We start from the raw sequence: 19,195 nt of genomic DNA, 5'->3' as shown, positions 1-19,195 counted from the left end.
CTTTCTGTTCTGCATAAAACCTTCCATTTTAAGACCTAGTTTCAGTTTCCAAGTGTTGACACTGATCTTGCTGTTCTGCTACTGTGTAATGGGCCGAAGATGGATGGACTTCAGTTGAACAGATTGTGCAATTAAGTAGGGATCCTCCTAAGATAAGACAAAACCCAGCAAGCCAGCCAACAAATAACGCTTCCCCAAAATCCCACCTGGGAACAATATCTGGTATATTCTCATCCCAAAATTCCTGGACTGTGGAATGGGCAACCCAAGAAACCGGGACAATAGCTGTAATCCCCGATATCCAGAAGAGCACTCCTCCAAACAGCAACAGCCGTTTCTTTTGTCCCTGTTGTCTTTCACCAATTTTCAAACAGTCCAACCCAAATCCTGAGAGCAAGAGGCCAAAAAGCCCCGATCCATTGGAAAAAACCATCAAAATCCTAGAAATCCGGAGCTCTGGGGGCAAAGCTAGGAAAGAATCGAAGTCCTTGCACTGCATTCCCCCTTCTTCCTGGACAACGCAAGCTTGCCAGAGTCCCATGGTCCAGATCTCCAGTTCATTCAGGTCCAAGTTAAGATTTTTCCACTGGGGTAAATAGGTGGTGAGACAGGACAGGACCCATCCCAACAGAGAGACCAGTATGCCACTTAATTGCATCGTTGGTTGATAAAGCAAGGCCATTATGAGAGCAGAGTCCTAAAAGCTTGAGGAGGAAGGTCTCCCCAGCAGTCCTGGAACAACCGCTGCCTTGCGTGATGGTGGAAGCTATGATTATTTTAGTTCTCTGCTGCCCAAAATATAAGCACTTGCTATTAACCCTTTGTGAGCTCTGAAACACTTTTTTGTTCTTCACGAATATAAAGTTTCACCTAAAGGAGGAAGGACTTCACTAAACCATGAGTTAGTCTTTCCGATAAGGATTTGATCTGGTACCTTCCAATTTGCTTGGTAAAATTATATCCCAATGCCTGATGATTACAAGCCTGAGGATGAACAAAGAGGGCTCTATGACCCCTCACCCTAAAACACAACAGAAATCTTTGTGCTTCAATACGGATTAATTAGATTTTAAGTGGTGATAAAAGGCTGCTCTGTGTGCAACAGGACTTCATTGTAATAGCTAAATTTGAGATTTCAGGGATGTAAATCAAGGCCTTGTAAAGAAAGGTAGACTGTTTGCCTATAATCTTTATTCTTAGACTTCCTCAACATACATAATGGCTTATCTTCCACTGCCCTGTTTTATGTCCCAGCACTGTAAAAGACGCTTTGTAAGAGATCCTTATGTTTCACATTTTCTACATTCACTTCTTTTAAAATGGGCTTTGTTTTGACTGACTCTTACGAGGAAAAGGAGAAGGGTATGGTGAAAGTACCGTAAAAACCGAAATCCTAGACATCCCTCCACCATAATGAACCCAGGCAGATCATCAGCCAGCATAAACTTTACTTGCCCCAGGACTTCAACAACACCAAGGTAGCAGCTTACACCAGCTCAGTGTCCCCTTTCCTACAGGCTACCTCCCAGATGGCAGAGAGTGTATACACTTAGTTTCTAACAGCATTTGGCACTCAGTGCTCCCAAGGCCAGGAATGTCTAGTACCTTTTTAATCAAAGCAAGATACCATTATGCCACTACCCCATTAGGAAACCCTGCTTTTTAACTGCTCTCATGTCGGCTCATTTGTTCTTGTCTATAGGGTCAACAAGGATAACATTTGCCTGCCGTTCCCTGCTCAGATGTAACAGCACGGCCTGTATGGGAGAGAGATAAGTAGTATGAAGACATGCACACATGTATGACCCAGCAATGTTTTCCAGTCTTTCTTGACTTTATTTGCTAGATGAGATAGTATCTTCTCAGTTGCTCAAAATGGGTTATCAGGTGATGGAAAAAAGAGCACTACTCTTGAAAGGTGCCAAAATCCCGAGGGCTACCAACAAGAAATTTCACTGTGAGATCTCTTCTTCCTCGTTTCTCTGCTGAGCCTTAACTTCTAACCCTTGTGGTTTTCCTGTCACAAGCTTTGATGAGCCAACACAAGGAAAGATGATCTGTTTCCCTTCTGCTTGTGTACCAACCCAATCCAAGGGTTTACACCAGGTCAAAAAATTACCATACACAAGAGCAGGAATCGCAAAGGATATAGCTGACAAAACCAGGAACAAATTGATGCAAACAAGGCTCTAACTTCAACCATGCACTAGGCAAAAGAGGAAGAAAAAGAACCTTGCATTCATTCAAAGCCCAGGTTGTATTTTCAGGGTTGGCAGTGTCACTTCTCTCCCCTTTCTGTGTTCGGAGCAAGAACGCTAGTTCTGGAAACCATCACTACATTCAATGAGAAACTCAATAACAGCATCTGAATATCTTTTCAAGTAAACAACTAAACTTCAGGAGTGCTTCTGCCCATTCGGAGGATACATGCTTACCTGACTTTAGAATCATGGCTATGCCACACGTCGACTGGAAGCATGTTGCACTTCTGTCTGTGAACATTTAACATCTTCTTCTTGTGCTCTCACACTGCATGGCATTAAGTGCAAAGATCAGATGTGAAGTCCATCCATTTCGCTAGTATTGACCATAACTGGAGCAGTATGCCAGCCTTTCAATTTTAGCAAGCAGAAGCATTCAGGCTATTGCATCAGTATCATCTGCCAATTACTATTAACTGTGCCCTAACTCAGAGCAAACAAAGCAGCTTCCTTAAACTACCCTATGCAAGACTATAAAAGAATCCTTGTTCCCCCAGGGAGGTGGGGAACGTAAGACTTGCCTTGTTGCAAGGATAGGAGCAAGTTCTGAACTGCCTTTTCCTGGAACACACTGATCTTGTGGAAACCCCAGCAAGCCCATAAACAAAACCAGATCTTCTATCTGAAGTGAGATATGTGAATTGTTGGGCCAGTAACTGCCTTAGTCCTATCTTCTTGCACACCTTCCCCCCACTGTTCTTTCTTTCTTTTTCTCACATCTGAAAATGTCTCATTCCCAGAATAACTTTATTTTGGTAGACTTGTGCCTAAACGGAAGGTAACGCTTCAGAGTTCCTGCAAAGCTCAAGGGCTAAAGCTGGGCTCCCGCCACTTTCCGCCTTACTGCTGGGGGTAATTTGAAACACAAACCCAGGGTGCACTGTTAGTTACACTGTGATGGCAAAAAACATTTGCTGACATCTGAAATGGTGCCCCTCAGTGAACGCTAGGATGCTGCTAGAGCAAAGAATTCACAAAACAGACAACCGAATGCTTTGTTGAGAAGTTACAGAAGGGGCAGCCCAGCAGAGACAAAGCAAATCATCACTAAGGCCATATCACCTCTTCTGATCCACCCTCCCTGGCACAGGCAGAGACTACATCCCAGCCATGCAGCCACTGCCGATGGGTTTACACTGCTGGTGCACCAGGGCCAGCGTGCAGAGGGCAAGGCGAAGCTGAGCTGAGGGCAGCAGTGCGAGGTGAGGACTCAGTGAGCGCTCAGCAGCACTCAGGCCACCTCAGCACCTTCAGCATTGCCAAGAAAGGGCTGCAGAATCTTCTCACGTGGGAGAAAGGCACTGACCCTCTGAATAGCGCCTCCCTCCTCAAATGGGCATATTCAGTAGTGCAAGGACTGCCCAGCCCTGCATTCCTTCCCTCTACGAACACCGGATGCAATTCATTAAGCATCTTTAATAAGAGCATATTATGTATGCAAAAGAAATGTACTTCTGGGAGCAAAAGACCTTGCTAACAGTTTCAGTTCCATCAGATTAATCAAAAGCTGGAAATAAGACGTCATGTAGGATTAATGGCAGTTGGAAAGATGTAGAAGGGAAAGGCACTGAAAGAGTCAAGCACAGCAAGATGAAACTGCCTATTTCTGCTTTAGGGATTCATTCAAAAGACTGAAATGGGAGAGGGAACATTTGCCAACTGGAAGAATAAAGAGTGCTTTAAGGCTCAGTACTTCAACCTTTGCAGAAACTTTTCCACCACCATCCCAATCTAGACTTCAAAGTGAGGGCTGACTGGGTTAGAAAATTAGCCTTATTCTTCAGGGAACTATTTTTGATGTACTATCAATAGAGGAGAATACTGTAAGTATGAAAACTCTTGTCACTTGAACAGTGATTGCAATGCGATTTCCTTGAATGATGGAAGTCTAAGAAATTAATTCCTGAGCTGTGAAATATGTAGGCTTCTTTATCATTATGCATCTCTTTTATGAGATTCTGGTTTAATAGAGTGTTACACGTACATATTTCTGTAATGCTTTTCATTTAACACCTGCAAACAATTATTATAATAAGATTTCTCTCGTTCCTTAAGATGCGTTTCTTATTATCAGTAATCTGATGAGAAATTGTTCATAGTACCCAGCAGAACCTGCATGGGGAATTGTTATTGCATGACAATAGGGATTACAAAAATAATATGGACTTCTTAACCATAAATTAGAAGACTGCACGTACTTTTTGATATCAAGCTAGGCAGACTGGGAAATGAGCAGTGGGGATTTCTGGCAAGTGAAGGAAGCATGGGGCACCTGTGGCACTCTGCTCGCCTGCCATAATTGAGATCTGGGGGAAATGAGAAAAAGAAACTGAACAGATTTGTGGTAGTCATTTGAAATGTGATTGTTCTTCAGATTCTGGTGGGTTAAACTGTTTTACCTTCTAAGGTGCAGGAAGCCAGGAGCTGTAGAAAGGGACGATCTTTCCTAGCAACTGTTCTCCCTGATGTTGCAGACCTTTTTGGCTACAGAAAAACAAAATAAAACCTTTCTGCTGCTTTTTCTCCCTCCCAGCATTTAAATCATTTAAACAAACCCCCTCCCACAACTGAAACCTAAGCAAGCTGATAGCTTAAATAGCTCATGAGGTCCTGTCAGTAACTAATTCAAACCTTAACATTTGTCAGTGCAAGTTAAAACTTAAATATATCCTCACTGCCGTCCTCCATCATATTAATCCTCACCCCTTCTCTTTACTCCCTCTCACCTTCCCTACTCTACATCAAAAATCGACAGGCCTCTATCTACCGAGGTTCTCTCAGGGTGTCAGTGAGGAGGAAGTCAAGTAGAGCTGCCTACAGCTACCCCTGAGGAAGGGATGAGTGCAGGGAGGGAATGAGGAACAGCAGTTTCCTCCCTTCACTTTCCCTTGGCCCTGCCACCAACTGTGTCCACACAGCAGCATCTGATTAATTCTGCATCAGTAGACTGAAATAGTGCCTGCCCATATTCACTGTCAACCCAGAGAAAAATAATTGTTGGAGACTTCTAATACCACGTCTCTGCAATAGTTATGTGCTGGTTATTTCTGGTTTAACTAATTGATGATGACTGCATATTAGAAAGATACTTAATATCTTCTGCCAAGTATCATGCACTTTCTAAATACACTTACACAGAGGTGAGGGCTACCTCCGTTTCATGGATTCAAATTTAAAAAGAGAATGCTCTATCCTAAATGAAAGACAGTGAAGGCTCTTAGGTTATGAGTGCAAGAAAACAATTGTGAAGATTATTACAAGTGATACTTCCTGATACAAAGATAACCTGTGTTCACTTGAGCAGACATCTGGCAAAGTGATTATTCTGTAGTACACTCAAGTCTTCATATTATTTTGTACAAAATCCCATGTAGACAAAAGGTACTAACAGTATAAGTTACAGGGCAATGCAGATACTGGCATTACTGAGCTTGGAATACATTTGAAAAGCTATATTCACTAAAACAAGAACAGCAGTACAAAGCCAAAAGTTTATCTAACCCAGCAGGGAAAGACTATAACAGCATGATAAGGATAGATTTATATTCTCTCTATCTTATAGGGTAAAGATCTGTGAGCCTAGACTTTAAGCCTACATCATCATGTCTAGTAGCCCTTGATGGACCCTTCCCCTAGGAATTTGCCCCCAGAGCACATAGTTGCTGCATCCCGAGCACCTTACAACAGTAACTTCCACAGTTTAATTTTGCTTTGCATCATTTTACTCCCTGTAATTATAAAATTACTGCTAGATTGTTTTACCTACTAGTTCTTATGTAATGTTCACTATCCTTCTGTTGTGGTTTAACACCTGACAGCAACTAAGCACCACCCAGCTGCTCACTCTTGCCCCCTGTGTCAAGATGGGGGGGAGAATAAGAAGAGTAAAAGTGAGAAAACGTGGGTTGAGATAAAACAGCTTAAAAGGTAAAGCAAAAGCAAAACAGGGAATTCATTCACTGCTTCCCATCGGCAAGAAGGTGCTCAGCCACCTTCAGGAAAGCAGGGCTTCATCACATATAATGGTTACTAGGGAATGCAGATGCCATAATGTCACATGTCCTCCCTTCCTCCTCCTTCCCCCAGCTTTATATGCTGAACATGATACTATATGGTATGGAATATGTATTTGGTCAGTTGGGATCAGCTGTCCCAGCTGTGTCCCCTCCCACCTTCTTGTGCACCCCCGCTGGTGGGGTGGTGTGAGGAGCACAAAAGGCCTTGACTGTGTAAGCACTGCTCAGCAATAGCTAGAACATCCCTATGTTATCAACACTGTTTCAAGCACAAATCCAAAACATAGCCCCATACTAGCTACTACGAAGAAAATTAACTCTACCAAGCCAAAACCACACACTATCTCAAAACTATTCTTTTTGGTATATACCTCTTTAATATCCTTATGCAGAGGTCTTACCCATGCTAAAAGATCTTAGCTTATTATATATTCAATTATCTCTAAGCAGATGAAAGAGTGGTGAGTTGTCTTGCAGTGATCCTACCTTCCCACTGTCAGAGTTCAATACAGTGTGCATGCTATCGTTCCTTAAGGGAATCAATGTGGGATTAAAAACCTCTCTTCTTTCACACTACCACCATCATGACTGTCTTAGCTGTGTTCCTGTTCACCATACACTTTAGGACAAAACAAAAAAAGACCCGATTAAAATCTTCCCTGAAGTTGGAAACACTGTGAACAGCACCATCTTGTTGGCATATTGGTATGCAGGTATCTCCATTTGGCTATTTTGGGAAAACAGGAACTCTAGCCCAAGAAGTAAAATGGAAAAAAGTGAATTGACAGCAGTCTGCTTGAAATCGAGTATCTTCCACTGTAAGATGTGATCTACAAATGGGTATTTTTTCCAATAGGAAGGATCCACTCCCAAGTGGATGTACAAATGACTTTGCTGTAATATTCTGCCAGATGCACAGATGGCATGAGATTAGGAAAGTGCTCCTCACACCAAGTACATGATGATTTTCATAAAGTATAGTTTCCGTGGTTGGGAGTAATGCATCTGTATTCATGTGAAAACCCTTTATAATACATCAAATTACCATGCTTTCTCTTTACCTAATTATCACTTCTCTGCAGGACAACAATCACAGAATTTGCTGCTGTTGTGGTAGAAGGAAAAAGGGCATTGTATCCCTCAAGGAGTGCAAGTGAACTTCTCTGACCCACATGTCCGGTTGCACAAACCACAACCACAGGAGCACCACTGACGGCAGGGTGCAGAAACACTTTTAACCTTGGGAATTTCCCTACAAAGGTGGAATAAAATGACATGTAGTTTCCATATAAATGGAAAGAAACATTAAAAGCCTTTTTTTCCCCATCTTTTTCTTGTAAGACAAAACAAAGCAAACCTAGACTACCAGACTGTTACTGAGCTTTTCTTTAAAAATCCCTGCTGTCAGAAAAAAAATACAGCATTCCTAAGCAACCTGTTCTAATGAAGCTCTGGAATACAGATCACATTTCCTAAGGCTATGTACTTGTTCTCCACTTTTGTCCTCCTTTCTTAAGCAATAGCATCTAGTGGTTAATGTCACAGAGACGGGCATTGTCTGCTCTCTTACAAACAAGACTGTTGCAATCCCTGAAAGGAAGCAGCTTTTTGTCGCTGGTGCTGATGCCATCCAGTTTATGATTTGCTATAATTTCAAATTCTGGTATGTTCCCATTCCTTGCAGCACACACACATGCACTTTCTGTCTTCTGAGGATGTTGAGAGGACAAGGACCTTCCCCAGTTCCTAGCACACGTATGGAAGAAGACGGGGGCTCACAAGCATTCCCCTTCCTCTACTCCCTGCTAGATACGATGGAGAGCATGCAGGTATCCCTCCACAGAGCCCTGACAGAGAAGCCTTTGTCTCTTGCCTCTGCAAGAGGATTGCTTTCAGAAATGTCTGATCACAGAGCTCTCTGCTGAACTCTTATTACACCTCCATGCATGCAAGAGAGAGGCAGCCTTTTTCACATTTCTGAATCAAAACCAAACCACATCCAAGTTGTAAAAGGCTGGAAGTGGAGTGTCTTGAGGAAAGGGAAAGGGTATAGCTTGGGAAGATCTTGTTAAAGATCTGGAGCTCAGTTCCTAAATCCTGTGCCCACACGAGGCATAGTGTGTATCTGCAGAAAAGGTGAGTCAGTATCAAGCTTTGTCACTTTATCCTCTTAATTACAGAATGGTTACATCTCTTTGATTATTTTCTAAGGCACAGAAAACATTAGCATGCTCAAATCATCTCACAGCTACGACAGAGGGTATTTACCTTTCTTCTTGTCAGACTGTGTTTCACGAAACATAGCAAAAACACTGGCTTCCCAGACTTGTATAGGAAAACACAGTTCTATCTCCAGTTGATCTGCAAAGCCATCAATACTCATGGTGCTGAGGAAACCAGCTGGGATTAATCCAGTCAGAGGAGGGAACAGCTTTTATCAGCATACAGCAATAGTGCTGCATCACAGCCCTGAACTCCCAACACAACGGCATCTTCTGCCCCACTGTTGACTACAATGTTATGGTTTTTGTGCAAGATTAGAACAAGTGGTCCAGGTAAAAGTTTGGGAGCTCTCATGGGTGAAAAGATAACAAAAATCCTGGCTCCTTTGTCTTTGATGTGATTTAGCTTTCTGTATCAGAGAACAGCAGGAGTGAAAATACACTGCTGGAGCCCAAAAAGTGACCTGAACAACCAGCATGATGGAAGGAAGATTCTCAAGTTTCAGGAGAAGGATCTACCGTGTCTAGTACTGCAGCACAGCGTGGGTCTACCACATCCCAAATGTCATTTGGAATAGGAATTAAGGGTAGAAATTAATGACTTTAGAAAACAGGAGCTACAGATACGTAGTTTCCACCAGCTCAGGGAAGAAGCAGTAACTGATGGAAAGCTGACAGCTGCCCGAGATGTGCCTACTAACATTTCAGCTTAAAGGCAAGGAAGATCTACAATTAGCTGGGCAAGCTGGAACAAGAAGCTTGCTTTCGGTGTGCCTCACAGAAATGCTGCAAACTAAAGCATAAACAAGATCTTTGAAATGCTACGTATGTTAAGTGTTAGACAATTAATATAAAAACCTTGAGACTCTGCACTGCCATCAGCACCTGATAGAGATACAAACCTAATTTAAAATTACCTATCTAGGGCCCTGAAGGCAACAATTAAAATAATTTAGATCATAAAGCAAAGAAACACCATAGTTAGAATTTATTATGAGAGGCAGGCAAGGATCTGGGCTGTCTCAGGATTCCTAAGACAGTTTGTATCTAAATACATCTTCAACTGCCTCTGACTACTTTGTTTTTAAACGAGTAGGGGCTGGGGAAGTTATTTATGAGTGCCCAAACTGACAGCCTCAAGCAATAAGAGAATTACTCTGTTGCCCAGACACAGATCATGCCAAATCCCAGAGAGTGCATTAAGAGCACAGACTCCAGCCACACACCAAAGCACTGCTTAGCCAGTATCCTGTTTCTGTCAGGGGCTGGTAGGAGATGCTAGGGAAGAGCGGGAGAACAGGACAAGCACCTCTCCAGCTTCCACTTGAAGGCAGGCCAGGGACTTCCTATCTCTACAGCTGGCATCTCTGCAAGAGTTAGCATTCTTTCATCATTTTGTCCAAGCACTTACTGAAATCATGTTCAGGCCAGGCCTACCAACCCTCTTGCCAGTGAAACAGGGTTAGCTTGTGGTGAAAGTCAGTCCTTTCCCCCTTTTTTCAAATCAGCACCTAAATAAGTTCTTTTTCTTGTATAGCTTATTCCCTTTTGAGGAAGCAAAATGCATTAGACAAGACATAATAGAAGGTCTTGCAGATATCCCAGCAAGCCTACTCTAGCCTTTAGAAAAATAGCTAGATGACAGTAATATATATTTAACAGTGCCCCCAGAAATTAAACATTTAAATATAAACAAGTGTATTCCTTTTGGTATTTCATTTAATATATAAAAGCCAAGCTGTTCCAAATTTCATTTTCTGTGAATCAGAGTTTATACTTTACTTTCAGAAATTGAATGCTGTTCCCAGTAGCCTCATCTCATCTATCCTTAAAGCATAACACTTACACTACAAACTATTCATTGTGATTCTGGAATAACTGAACAGTGCTTTATGCCTTCTGTTTGTTTTGTTATGCGCAAACTAGACAGTAATCCCCTTCAGGCAAAAGAAAAGACTTGCTGGTTCTATGGAATTGGCAAGAACCTCAAAGGCAGCATAAAGTTATTGTACAAGAGCAATCAGATCTATAAAGTCAGTTTTAATGCACTGAAATAAGCAGACAAATCCCAAGAATGCATTCACAAGTAAAGCTTAAATGAGTGGCCATGAGAAGACCTGAGCTTAAGTTTTGATCTCTGCACAAACTGGATTGCTGGCAAATAATCACAATTTATAGTTTCATAAAATAGTCTGGATTCAGTGGCTCTCTAGCCCAAGCAAAGCAACATATAACATGCAGAATAAGGAAGATGACCAAGGGCTAGAAAACAGGCTCGTCTTCTCCTCAACTATGACAATGGACATACTTTTAAGAAGCAATTTAACTACGTTGCCTGTAAGTACGTTGGTTTTCTTCTGGGATTCAGGGCAGGTCACCTAAGGTGGCCACAAAGAACAAAACAGATACTGTGTAAGGTATCTGTATAAGAAGAAATCTAATTTTGCATATTTATAAGGCAAGTCATTTCACCTCCAGAAGAAAAAAAACCCTATATTGAATGAACATTTTAGTGCACAACACATTTAGGAATAAGTCTAGCAGTGTCAGTATTCTGATGAAGAAAGTGGTCCTAAGGGTTACTACATCTCATGACTGTAGAATTGTTAGTAGAAGAGAATTCTTTGATGTTTTATTTAAAAGCTTTGCTCAATAATTCAATAAAGAAATCCATTATAAGTCAGGCAAGAGTAAGAACATGCCATGAGTACAATCCAGTAATGAATAAAAAACAAACCAACACAAGGATAGCAAGTAACTGTAATTTAGGAAGCATGTAATTCAGTATTTAACCTTACTGAATTAAGTTACCTCAGGTATAAACCAGCATGAAGCCTTGGATCTAAACAGTGACCCTAATGTATCTCCCTCATCCTGTGAAATTGAATAGATGAAAATCACACAGTATCTCCAATGTTTTTATTAACAGACATAAAACACTCTGGCTTTTCGACCACCTATTGACACCAGATGCTTTTCAAGATTTCACCTGAGGTAAACATAAAAAGGAAAAGTAAGAGGTAGTGTTCTGTTCCTTGTGTATTTCCCTCTCATCCCTGAACAAGCACGTCAGGTCAGTTAGGCACCCCAATGCCTATTAGTTAATCAAAACTCTATTGCATACAAATCCCAAGAATGGGATTCAACAAGATTCATCCCCAAAAGAGGATAAAGAGGAATTATCTTTACTTCATAAAAAGATATGTTGCTTTAGTGCTCCCAAGTGTCAAAAAGAACATGTGGCACCACAGGATTAGATTTCCAGAATTTCTGGTGCATACCCCTTCCTGTCACCTCATTTCCCCTTCAAGCTGTCCCTTATTTAGTCTCACAAACCGAAGACTAAAAATACTAATTTCTTACATTCCCACATATCTGGCCTTCTGCATTTTCTAGCAGGACCCACAAAATTATTTCACACAACCTAACAAGGAATCTGCTAGCAGCAAGGAAACCAAACCAAATTAAGAAATGCATTTCCACAAAGAGTCTTCCATCAAAACACAGCAAATATGGAAATTTCCAACAACTCAGCATGTTGCTACATTGCCATTTGCCCATAAATTCCAATAATACATAGCTCTGGGATCCCATTAGCATCCTAGAGAGTAAATAACTAGTGAGCTATAAATCTCCAGCCCTATAATCACAGTCAGGGCTACTCATCCCCAATCTTTGAACCCAAAAATAGTTTTTTAATTGCATTAGCTATTTTTCTTTATTATGTCTGTGCCAAAAGAAGCAATTCTGGACTGAATGACACCTTTTATCAACTTCAGCTGCAAACCTATCATCTATTCTAAACAAGACATCCAGGTAGGGGAAAAAATAAAATCCTCTTGACTTCAGGATCTGTTATGACAGTAGCAACATCATAACTAGATATAGAAGTCTGAGCTTTCCTTCCTTCTTTCCTTCTTCCCTCCCTAGTAATTTATACTTCTTGCTATTCTACCTCTTATTATTCTGTACGTTCCGCTTCCCCCCAATACTTATTCTATTCTAGATAGTCCTGATTGTCCCTTCAGAATACATGATAATTTGTCCCAGATGCTCCTCTGTAGGTACTGATTAAAATCATAATAATAGCCATCTTTCTTCCTGACCCAGGTACCACGGAGGCACCCACAGTCAATACCAACACCAGTCAGAACTTTGCAGGATGTGACAGCAGTAACATTCGCAAGGAAACAAGATCTTGCTTTAATCAATCTCCTGCTGCTTTATATTCCTAATCTGCAGGCAAATGCCACGAGGTTGATAAGCCTTCAGGTAAAGAATAGCTGCCTTCTTTTTAGTATCCCAACAGGACTGTGGGGAAGGAAAAAAATACAAATAAATAAAATCAATTTACACCCCCCCCCCCCCAAGTTTCTAAAACATTACTTAGGAACGAGCTCTGAGAATTATATAAACCTTCCTTAAGCTATGATGTCAGGCGTAACTGGAAAGCTAGAAGTTACGGGAACCATAAGCCTGAAGAACTAAATGGAAGTGAAGCAGAACTAAACCATCTCCCCGTAAGACTCTATCCTACTTACCTTTCTCAGCTTTTGGAAACTGTAGTAGAACTCTGTTCCTTTACAGACACCCCTTAACATGCCAGTGTAAAACTGTTCAGATTATGTAACAAGTCTTCAGCCTGAGACACAGGCTTACATATACAGCAATGGAAACTGCAATTTGCTATACTTGTTATTATTTAAATTCTTAAAAATCAGACCTGAGAGTCATCCAAATTATGCTAGGAGTTCAACACTAAAAAGGTGTGTGTTGTAAAGAGTTGTGGTGGCATTTTAAAGCTTATTTTATCTGTAGAATAAGGGGGTTACGCTTATGCTGCTATTGCCTTTAGGTACTCACTTTCAAGAAGGCTAGAATCATTTACTGTATCATAAACTAGCCCCGAGTTGCCAGGTTTACCTCTTCTTAAGTAAGGCTTGTTCTTTTAAACAAATCACATTAAGAGCTACTCACATACGCAATGTTTTCTATTCCTATGTATATTAATATCCTTTGACAGTAACACAATTTTTAAACAAGCAAAACGTAAAAGTATAGCTCTACAAAGCCATGATCAAATAGCGGTAAAATCATGAACAACAGTTTCAGACCATTCCCTACAAATAAGTTTCCTCTCCCCTTAAATGAGAGACATTTAGGTTGTTATTTCCAGACACCATCTATGTATATTCATAAACCAAACCAACTGGTTACATACCTCAAAGAAAGTTACAACAGACTATTGATTAACATTGTACTTACCTTTCTTCAGTTACAACTCCCCTGATGTTATGACCTGAGCTGACAGTGTTTTCATAGATTAAGTTTTCAATTAAATTCAGCTTGAGTTCTTCAGCATCTGAGAGACTAAATGCTAAACGTCCTTATTACATAGCTTACAAACATTTTATCTCTAGTGCAATAACATTGGACAAGTTGATAGTTATTGCTCTAACATGAGAAAGGGCATATGGTTCCTGTCAGACTCTTCTGTTTATTTCATTCTTACAGCTGTTGCGGAAGCAAATAGAAATTTTAGGTAGACTTCTCAAAACTTTAATTGGTTTCTGCATGCATAGCTATTTATGCTAAAAGCTTTCATTTAAATAAATACCTTAGTGCAGTTAGCACAATGCAAAAGCAATTCAGAGTCATTCACCATTTGTTTTTCCTTTCATTATACGACTGCTCAGTGATCCTACGCGCAAATGGAGCAGTGCTTGGAGACACGCTATGACAGCATACAAAATGTTAGTGCCTGGTCCTGAAGGACTTTCAGTCAAAGAAAGATTAAAACCTTCTGTAATAGTTTCCCTGCAGGCCTGATGAAAAAGCCACATTTAATATTATTGCAAAAGTTCACTGAGGGTCCAACCAATGCACAATAAAACTAGATGCTGTGCTAAGTAACAACACTCGCCTCAACTTTCCTTCTCTGCTCTTAAGTTGGGTCCCCATTCTTATGAGCACAGCCCATGATCAGATGGGCAGCCTGGGGCTAGTTAAAGAAAACATTCATTCTCCTCAGCTCTCTGACAGCTTTTAAACAAACAGTTGTCTAAAACTGCTTCCAATTTTGGAACATTAGAAATGGTCTCCATAAAAACAGATCTGTAAGGCACGGAAGGCTGCCAGCAATGAGAAACAAGGTGAATCAATGAAATTCAGCACCCCTTCATCTCCTGGAAGCTAACATGTCTCTTCAGACTGTAACAAATACATGCAAATACACTCTACTCCAACAAATTTTGTTTTCATCACCTCTGGAATGATTATAGCACTGTCCTTTTCCCTACCAGCAAATAAAAGCAGTAGCCTGGTAGTACAGGTAGATTCAATGCCTGGAGTAGATTCAATGCCTGGAGTACCAGCTTAACGAGTACTGCAATTTCATCGAAATCTATGCTTTCAGTTTTTGATCATCCAACATAGAAACACATACCTGAATGTGCAGAAAGCCTCACGCAATTGCTCTGGCAAACACAAATCATTTCTTGACTGTGCATGGGTTGTAACCTCATGACCCACTGCTAGACCCATAGAACATGCACGCCTCTCAAAACAGAGCTGTACATACACAATAAGGCTCAGCCAAGTGTTGCCCTACTCTCCACATATTGTGTTTACCTAGAGTAAAACCTGCTTGCTAGTGCTACCAACATCACCCTAGAGGGATGTTTGGAAACACAGAGGGGCCTCAGAACTTGGTGTACAATCGATTTTTTTAGGACAGAATGGTCTTACAAATCCATGCAATATCCAGCAAGATTCTGGGTGCACTTGTCATTAGCACGTATCTAGCAAGCAAATAAAGCCTATGAACACACATCTGTGCCTACACAGTAGTACTAATAACCAGGAGGAGTGAGTGTGCTTCACATTTCTATTAGTAATGTATTATCTTGATCTAAATATTAACTTTGCTGTAGTTTAGACAGATAAATGCAAATTAATGGAAAGCTTATGGGAACACAAAGAGACTATGCTCTTAATGATTTTCTTAATACCACCTTTCAGCACACCAGTGGGAATTATGGAGCTATGCACTGTGAGATATTATTTCTAGTGCCGTTAGAGCCTTAAGACACACAGATAAAAGTATAAGATGACATAAGTATGCATAAGGAGGATTTTAGAGACTTCTTAATCATAGAAGTGTTTCCAATACAATTGTTTCCAGCATGTAATTTAAACTGAAAGTTAACATTTACCAGGAGTAGATGTAATGAACCAGTTTCAACAGGATTCCTTATTAGAACACCTCCGTTTTGCAAATTAGCAGAAGCTAATGTTTTAGTATTATACACTGCCACAGTAGAAGACAAAAGCTCTGAACAGTTAGAAGATAAATAGGACTGCTTTGTTCATCCCTGTTTTGTGGTAGAAATCAAACACAGCTTTTAATATATGCCGCTTAAAAGTGTCAAGAAGTGAGAGAAAAAAAGAAAACTCCCATTTATTAAGTTAGGGGGAAAGCAGCTGAGAACATTTATATGGTGAGACAAAATATGTACCATAGCTACAGGAAGACAATTTTGTTTATGTAAAAAAGGCAATTGCTCAAGACAAGATTGGGATAGGTCTTCTCTAAATCAATTAAATGCTTCCCTTTTAAGCAAAGTAACTTCTAAATAGCAACAGAACAGTCTAGTAAAGCTCTGCCAGAGAATGTGCAAGCTCAGAACAGTAGCCCATGAGGTTACCTAGACAGATATTTACTGAATTTAGACCCATCCTGTGCAAAGGTTTTGAGAGAAGATTCAGCTCTCACACCACACCAGTATGATGCAAGACATGAGCTGTATCACCAGCAGTAAGCATCAAGGCTACAAAGAGGCCTTAGGTAACCTACAGATTTCTTCACAATGCCATTTACAGGTACTATAGCTTAACAGAGAAAATCTTGCATCTTTTGTGTCTCTTCTTGTGGGTTGAAGCTAGTTTGAACTATGCTTCCTTGCTTGCAGTGACTAATGAGGTCAGGGGCATATAACACCAGTCATTTTAAATCACACATTCAAGGTTCAGGTAGGCCTATGGAGCAAACAAGTCCTACAGTGGTAATGACCAGCCTGTTAGCTGTGCTGCCTGCACCTCTTCTGGAAATCTAAGTTTAAAAAGCCTCAATTTCAGGCATTACAAAAAAAACCCCAAAGCTATAAGCACTCATCGATACACCTGGGTGTCACCAGACATTCACAAGAAGGGGGCAGATAGGATATTGCTTATGAACACCAGGAAACAACTGGAAAAAGCACCATCTCAGAAACATGAACACTAAAGCTACATAGCACCTGCTACCATAGGCATGCACAAACCTTGCTACACCTGTTTTCAGTGAAGGAAAAGGTTAATTTGTGGGCAATTCATCAAAGGCATCAACCTCTTTCCAAGGAACCAGTCAACATTTCCATTTGTTCAACTTAATCTCTATCTGCAAATAACAGCTTTCCACACCAGTGCTGCCATATGAATCCTGCTGGACTGGGCAAACTGGAGCCCCAGTCAGGATTTAACAATGGGCACCACAAGAGGAATAAAAACCCAAAACCTCCTTCACGGTGCTCAGCAAGGTCTTGCTGCAGCACTTTCACAGGGGAGCACAGCCTTCTCAGCCCTTGCCAAACACCACTGCAGAGCAAATAAAGTAGGTCTGCCCCTCTCACAGCAAGTTCTCTGCAGAGCTCCCATTTAATCCCAACCTTCCCTCACTCAAAGCACAGACCACAAACACAAGTCTTTACTCACAGCTCCTCCAGCTCCCTGTTTTCTCTTCCAGTTCACATGGCTCTTATGACCTTCTTGTAGACAAACACTATCACAACAAGTTTATCTCCTCTTGTAGGTCTTTCCTGCCCCCCTCTCCTGCTGCAGTCACAGGTTCCTCACACTCCCAGGCACAGATGAGGGCTAATTAGGTACCCAGGCTCCATTAAGCCTCCTTCCTGCTAATTCAGGGTTATACCTCTGCACTCAGACAATCCCACAACTCCCCATCCCTATGGTGAAAAGAGGACAGACTTCAACCCCTGTTGTGTATAAAAGATACTCAGGAGACGGGTTGCTTTTTACTCAGAACAAGGCAGGAAGCCAACTCCTTTCTTGCCATCACAAAGATTTGCAACAGTTCCAGAAAAACATCTTGGTTTGCTTAGAGAGGGCCCTGTATGCTTTAAAAATCTAGAGGAATAAAATGAGACAGGCCTGCTCATTCCAAAAGAGTAAACCGTTTTGGTTGGGCAGCTGAAATGCAGAAGACCCTAGTCCAACTGATTTGGACCTGTCTCTTGAGTTGCAAATGAGAGTCCCAATCACTTGGGTACACTCACACACGTGAACTCACTTTTGACGAGGAATGCCAGTTACACTGGAGAAGTTTTCCATGAATGGGTATGCTCTTGTAAAAACTGCCAAGTTACCAAACTAGCACTTTCTAGAAACAGACAAAACCAGTTCCCTCCCCCACAAAATATGGAGGTTTTTGCCTTCAATGCAGCAAACTGAACGCAAAGTACTCTTCCCACCACACTTCACCAGGTTCCGGAACAGCAGTGAAGAGCTGCTCTTCAACCCAGTGTGAAAGTACTCAATTGAATGGCCCAGTTTTTAATGTTTGCATGTGAAGAGAGTAACCTCTACAGCCTGGTGTTTAGATCTGCACAAGGGAGGACACATGGATTTCAGTGCCTCTTCTGGCAGCTATCCTGCACTAATCATTCATAAGAACCAGAACACACACACACCCCTTCCCTTTTCTTTAGGAGAGCTCTCACCAGCAAGTGACACACTCACTCTTCCTAATCCAAAGCATACTTAATTATTCCATGCAAAACTTCAGTAAAAGGAGTTCAGTAAGCAGAATACTAGAACACTTTATAGCCTGGCAATGAGGACATCGCCTTTCAAATTCCTACAAGCAGTGAATGAATTGGACTTTGTGTACCTACTGTCCACATGAATGCTCTAATCATTAAGCCCTTGGATAAACAAGGGAAGGGTATAGGCCACTTTTGCCTTTTTACCAGCCTAAGACAATAAATAAAATTTTTCCATCTGAACTTCATTTTAATCACAAACAAAATATATCCATAGCATGTGAACTCACCAAGCAGCAAACCCTTTCTCTCCCTGACATTTCAGGCCAAAGTGTAGGAATAGGCCACCATCACATAGGGTCACCTGGATACCCACATGGACCCCTTCCTGAGACACTCCTCTTTAGACCTCTCACTCCTCTTTCTGGACTGGTATCCAGTTTACACAGTCAAGTATGAATCAGGAACCTACAGGTTGTTTTATTAAGTATTATGGCTGTTCTCCCAGGCCTCCATATTTCTTCTGCTAAAAAGTACCACTACCTGTTCCAGAGGTAGCTGGGTTTTGCATGGAGCCTGTGCTCAACAAATCCAGAATGACTGCTCAATTAGTTTCCATATACAAAGGAGATAGATACCTCATCTGTGAACCTCACTGGAACCTATATAGATGAGAGGCCCAAAGCTCTCCAGCACTGCCAGGTCTGAACCACCCCTGTGCATGGCACATGCTATGTGGGAACTAGATTATCAGAGAAGCAGACATCTGTGGATTGCAAATCCTTCAATACAAAATTGCAGCAGAGTGTGAATTTTAACCTCACATACATAAATACCACTTAAATCTATTTTGTGGATTTAACCTTTAGGCCTTTTTA

General features: G+C 41.2%; 2 protein-coding genes across 2 annotated transcripts in view; one reads left to right on the top strand and one right to left on the bottom strand.

Moving 5' to 3' along the window:
• Positions 1 to 19,195, top strand: part of WWC2 (WW and C2 domain containing 2) — a 131,241-nt gene that overhangs the window by 104,579 nt on the left and 7,467 nt on the right. The gene's annotated exons all lie outside the window — the stretch shown is intronic.
• On the bottom strand, positions 29 to 682 carry LOC133223836 (claudin-22-like). Its single transcript, XM_061374897.1, has one exon. The coding sequence runs from the start codon at positions 680 to 682 to the stop codon at positions 29 to 31; it is 654 nt and encodes a 217-aa protein (XP_061230881.1).

This window comes from Neopsephotus bourkii, unplaced genomic scaffold (assembly GCF_033783945.1).
Source record: "Neopsephotus bourkii isolate Nb327-2 ecotype Australia unplaced genomic scaffold, CSIRO-AGI_Nbou_v1 NB_168, whole genome shotgun sequence".
NCBI lineage: Eukaryota > Metazoa > Chordata > Aves > Psittaciformes > Psittacidae > Neopsephotus > Neopsephotus bourkii.
Note: the sequence above shows the minus strand (reverse complement) of the source record. Positions and strands in the feature narration are given on the sequence as shown.